The following is a 6,000-nucleotide window of genomic DNA, read 5'->3' on the forward strand; positions in this document are numbered from 1 at the left end:
AATGCTCCTAAATCCATATCTATAGAAACTTTGGCAGCAAACTTCATTGACGTAATTCTACTTAGAAAAAGTAGTTGTGTGGACAAAATCATAACAGTGGACGTCATCTCATGGTTTACTGGTTGTAAGCTTGTAGTCTGTTCTAGTGGTCAAATATAAGACACTTCACTTGCTTGGAGGATGATTGTCTTATACTTTGGAAGATGAGCCTAATGCACTCATACTGTTTAGAAAGAAACAATTAGATTTTTTTGGTTTTTTTGTAGTGACTGTGTTCTGTGGTGAAGTAACTTATAATACATATATTGTGCATATGATCAATTACTAGAAACTAAAGAGGTAATTAAAGTGGAACTTCCTTACCTGCAGGGGTTGTGTTCTACCTCACCCCCCTTCCCTATGGCAAAAACTGCAGCACCTCATGTCCTGCAGTGTTCAATGGTGGCGTGCGTGGGTGGACATTGAAATCAATGGTGCTTACCATCTGTGGAAGGTCAAATCTGTGGATGGCCCCGTGGTTGAGGCAAGTGTGTTGTATGTTAACCACTAGTAAACTTCACATATGTATATTTTAAATTGTGAATATGATGGCAGTCCTAAATAGAGGGGATCCACTGAATCAGTGGGATTTACACAATCGGCTTAAGTCCATTCATTCAGTGTGATACTTTAGTTCGGACTAACAGTTGGGTTTCACTGCTTTAATCACATGCTCTGTTGATTAAAAATGAAGCAAGAAAGTAACTTCTGATAGGCATTTGGAATCTGAAATGACAGAGAAATTAGAAATTTTGAAGGGATATTTGAATATAAAGGAATGACTGTATTTTCTAGTTTGGAGTCTTACGTTGGCAGTTGTATACAGTACATTCATATCTTATTAAAATAACCTTCAGATTATTTAACTTCACTCAACATGACATGAAAGTTGATGTGCTTATTGGTGCTTGAAAAAGTTAGATCAATTAGGATAATACATTGTACTAGATAGATGTAACAACATTCTGATGTATGATATTGTAAATACAAGGATAACTAAGGGGATGTAGAAAATGAAATAAACAAATATACAAAAAAGAAAGTTAGCTCATTTGCTCGTCTTAATAATTAGATGTAGAAGTTAATTATGACTCCCAAGTGTAATGATACACTATTTTGAGAGTTTACTTTAACCCCACTGACATACAAAGGCAGTTTTTTACTTTACAGAAGACCATAAATTGTTACTTGCAAATGTTAACACTGGTGTGTGTGTAGAGAGAGAGAGATTGAGTTTAAATAGCCACTCCCAATACCTCATGAATGCAGGAATTATACAAGCTTAATCCTTCTGTAATAACAGAACACCAAAACCATTAAAATGTAATCAAATAGTCTTTCACAAGATAAACTTAATTTACTTCTAGGTTTCAGATGTATACAAACAAATGTGTAACAGCAATTCCTCTAGCAACTGTGTTTTTTATAGAATAGTATAACGTGTTCTAAATTCCTAATCTATTTAATGATGATCCAGACATTTTTTTCTAAGGGAAAGGGAGTACTGATGAGATTTAATGTGGATAGTCCTTGAAAGATTATAGTTTGGGAAGCTTGAGGAAGATTTCTCCGTCTAATAAGGTTTCCTGGGTGTATCTGGTATAGAATCCCATGGCAAGTTGAATGTCATTAGTAGTTTATTATATGCTAGGTGATTTTCTAGGTTTGGTTTAGTGAGTGGTGATTTAGTCACTAAGAGAGTCCCTGGATCAGTGACTCCTCTATAGCCCAACTGAAACAAGCTTTTTCTATTAATTTTTTAAGTGGGTTTGGTAAGCAATAGGTAACAGGACTAATAATAATAATAATAATAATAATAATAATAATAATTATTATTATTATTATTATTATTTATATTCCACTTAATCACTTGGAATCCAAGCGGATCACAACAATAAAAGAGATGCATTTAAAATTCTAAAACCCCTATCCTCCCCCCCGGGTATAAAAACATAGTAATACTAAAAGTCAACTGACAGTAGGAGTGCTCCCTCAAGTACTGGATGTACTTCTCTTACACCGGTGGAGGAGACAAGGGAGGAGAGAAATAGATGCAGCCATGGCTTCTGAAAGTGCTGCTTGAGATAGTAACTGAATCCTCAGCCATCTTTGCTTCCTCTTCTTTGATTGGAAAACAGGAAGCCAACTGTGCTTCAGTCTTGCAGACGCCTCTAACTTGTTATTTTATTATTCTCCCTTCTGAAGAGGGGGGACTTCAGAAAGAGTAGGGGCCTTGCCAAGGGCATCCAAACTGGCTGGGCTGGGCTGGCAGGCTAATTTGGCCCATAGGCAAAAAGTGTTGCATCTCTATCTTGGTGGGAAAGCCAAAGCAACACTCAAATGAGTGAGCAAATTGTTGCAGTTACTAACTTTAATTTTGCTATACATCTTCTGATGTAGAGATGAGTGGACAGTGGTTCTCAAGGTGATCTTCAATAGTTCTGTATGGGTTTGACTCACAGTTGTTTAAAAATAGCAACACTAAAATATAGAAAGCTTTAAAGGAAGTAAATTGGGTTCGAAGTCTCATGTGAAAAGACAATTGAGCTCGGTTCTGGTAATCTAGGCTGAGACGTTGTTATAGGGTTACTGCTTTATCATTTTAAGTCCTGTTATTCTACAATTATTCTACCTTCTTATAGTAGCAGCATTAGTTTGTACTTGGTACCAGTTGCTGGACTCATAAGGTCTTGTAAAAATGAAAATAGATCTTCCAGCCTGAAGTCTGTTCACCTATGCTTTGAGGAGAACAGAGACCCCAATCTGCACAGAACACTGAATTTCAGGTAATATATTTGAGTCTTCTGAGAATATAATGGCATTAATCTTGGGGTCCTTCTGAGTGTTTTTCCTCAACAACAATAGCACCTTTGTGATTGTGCAGTATGTTTGATACCAACAAATGACAGGGTACTGAATTATTGAAAAGTCAAGATAACTATAACCAAAAGAAAAATGAATTCATTATCTTTGGTGAACTTTTTTGCTAGTGCTCACCCAGTGGAGCAGCACAGTATTGGGGAGGGGGGGGGGCTGTGTTTACATTATGAGAAAAAGAGTTATGAGAAATGGTGATGCTTGTTAAGAAAGCTCTGTAGTATAAGATGTAGTAGGCCATAAGGTCTTAGAAATAATTTTTGCAGTGGAACAACTACTTTGAATTTGGGATCATTTTTCTCACACAATGCTCTTCCGCTAGGTCGGAAACAGCCCTTCTGTGAGTGGAAGAGGCTTTCCGCTAGCGGAAGGGCACCTTTGGATCCAAGCCACTGGCTCCAATGGAACTTATTCCTTCTCCGTTTGGAACATATCTAGCACACACAGGCAATAGAGTGAAAGAGAGTCTCATTAAATGAACAGTACAGAATCAACTATGAAGCTGACTTTTCTACAAAGGACCTTGGTAGGTATAGTTATCTGCAGTTTTTTAAAAAAGTAACTTGTGGTTGGATAAAATTTCCTGCATTTTCTAAAACAGAAATAGAAATGTAAAGATTGAGTTAGAAATGTGTTCACTCCAGTTGAGAGAATGATCATGAATGTATATTGTTGCCTGCAGGGATTATATAAAATCAGTATGTTTCTTTGCTTTTAAACGTTCTATAATGTATACCTTCTCAGATTACATAATGTTACAAGGAATTCTGTAATTCAGTGGTACTAGTGTATCTAAAAAAACATTTATCTTGCCTACTCTTTAATTAACATAATTGGAATTTTAAGTACTATACCCATGTTGCTCACTGCATATAATCCAATGAAAGGGTGGAATCTTTTCCCAGTTGAGGACCACATTCCTTTGTGAATAATTTGTTAGGGGTTGCACATTGGTGGTGGCCAAAGTCTGTTTTGATCAGTGTTAGAGCCAAAAGTAGGTGGATCTTTTAAAAAGAAAAAAAATATTTTTCTATTCCCCCATTTCACTTTCTTGCTCACTTACTGTTTTCTTTCTGCCCAGGCAGTAATTATTGCTGGGACAGCCTGAATCATACTTGCCAGAGATCCAAACTGTTTACTTCCAGGGAGCATTGAAATTAGTCCACAGGCTACAGGTTGTTCACCCAAGTCTAATATATTAAATGGGCCTTATTACTTGCTTGTTTTTTTCTCAGCAAGGTAACTGAACTTTTTTCTGTCTGTCCTGTACAGGAGAAAAAAGAGTAAGAGTAGAAGCCGTAGTCATGACAGGAAGAGAAGTAGAAGTAAGGAACGCAAACGAAGTCGTGATCGTGAAAGGAAGAAAAGCAAAAGTCGAGAGAGGAAACGGAGTAGAAGTAAAGAGCGGAGACGTAGCCGTTCAAGAAGCAGAGAACGTCGATTCAGAGGCCGTTACAGAAGTCCTTAGTATGTTATGTCAGATTACCATTTTTGTTTTTATCTTTTAATTGTTGAATTAACAGTCTTTTTAATACATGTGTAATTTTCAGCCCTGTAGACATTTTTAAAACGTAAACATAAGTAACACAATATAAACTTTTTATTAGAAAAAGCGCCAATTTAAAATCATACATATCTGTACCTTAGTTTAGGTCTTCAAAAATCCTTTGAAATAGAGGTGTTTGTAGGCTCTTAAGGCATGCTATGAACATAGCCATGTGGCACTTTTCTTTGCAACATTGAAGTTGTTAATTATTGTGGTAATGACAAATGTGCATCACTAACATAGGGGCTGAACAGACTGCCCCAATAGAGTGGTATCCCGCTGTCACTTTCAGCGCTGGATCAGGGCCACAGCAACCATATGCCACGGGCCCAATCCGGCAGTGTGTTACTCTAAAAAGAAGCAACAAAATGCCACTCTTTTAGAACAGCAAAAAGCAATCTTTACCATCATGGTCGTGGCATTTGGGCATTTCTTCAGTGCAGCATGTCTAAACGCTGCACCAAAGAAACCATATGCGGCGTGACACTAAGATCGGGGCATAATTAGGGCGTGTGGTCATCATGCCCCACTCCATCCCTATGCTCGAGTTTTATGCCAGTCTGTTTAGCCCCATAGTGCAAAAATGATGTGATATTATTCTAGACTTCATGTATATGCCTCATTTGGTATAAAATTGTATTTGTTGCATTGGTTTGTTTTCAAAATGCACTCTTAATGTGTGCACAAGTTATCATTTAGGTTAAGATAGTTCTTGCTGATCAAGAACTTACTTAATGCTTTCTGTTTTTTTAAACCTAGTTCAGGTCCCAAGTTCAATAGTGCCATCAGAGGAAAGATTGGCTTGCCTCACAACATCAAAATAAGGTTTTATATTTTTCTTTCTTCCATACTATGCATTTAATTATCTGGTTGACATCTTTTACCTTCCTAATCCTGTGTGTGTGTTTTCCACAGTAGACGACGATCTAGAAGCAAAAGTCCGTTCAGGAAAGACAAGAGTCCTGTAAGGTAGGCATTTGAATTCTGATTTTATTTTGGATATTCTGTGCAGCATTCCTTGTTACAGGGTACTTCAATTTGTCCAAATCCTATTGACTGTCATAAACTTCTAAAATAAGTCATAGCCTTCTAGATGTTAGTATACAGTACAACTCCTATGATTCTTTACCATTGGCTTGTCCTGATTAGAGTCGATGTGAATAACCCTTCAGAATTAATTTCTAGAGTACAGGTTGCCTACCCTGGTTTTAAGGTCTACTTTTAAGGTCTACCTCAAAATTGCAGGTTGTAATATGTTGCTTCACCACGCTAAAAATAGCATTAGTGTGCTTAACCTAGCATGGTTGGAGAAGAATAGCACCATTTTGTATCATTTTCCTTGATTATTGTGGCTTATCTTCTCTTCATGTCCTACTGAAATGTCCTAACCCAGTAGGGAAGACTTGTGCAAGCCCTTCTGCTCAAAAAAGATAGAACCTAGTCTGTATTGAGAGTTTATGAGTGCTCACCATAGAGTTCTATGGAGCCAGTGCATAACAACCAAATTGCAGGAGCTTACATCAGGGCTGCTCTGTAGA

The 6,000-nt window shown here is 37.2% G+C and overlaps 1 protein-coding gene across 13 annotated transcripts in view; it reads left to right on the forward strand.

The window, feature by feature from the left end:
• The window catches only part of RBM39 (RNA binding motif protein 39), a 41,142-nt gene that overhangs the window by 17,265 nt on the left and 17,877 nt on the right, over positions 1-6,000 (forward strand). For 2 of the 13 annotated variants that reach the window (XM_042462625.1, XM_042462626.1), the window contains 5 exons: positions 370-523; positions 2,682-2,825; positions 4,189-4,383; positions 5,222-5,287; positions 5,378-5,431. In XM_042462625.1, coding sequence (XP_042318559.1) covers positions 370-523; positions 2,682-2,825; positions 4,189-4,383; positions 5,222-5,287; positions 5,378-5,431 — 613 coding nt within the window. The other 11 variants (XM_042462630.1, XM_042462629.1, XM_042462632.1 and 8 more) reach the window with 9 other exon arrangements.

Source organism: Sceloporus undulatus, chromosome 4, assembly GCF_019175285.1.
Source record: "Sceloporus undulatus isolate JIND9_A2432 ecotype Alabama chromosome 4, SceUnd_v1.1, whole genome shotgun sequence".
NCBI lineage: Eukaryota > Metazoa > Chordata > Lepidosauria > Squamata > Phrynosomatidae > Sceloporus > Sceloporus undulatus.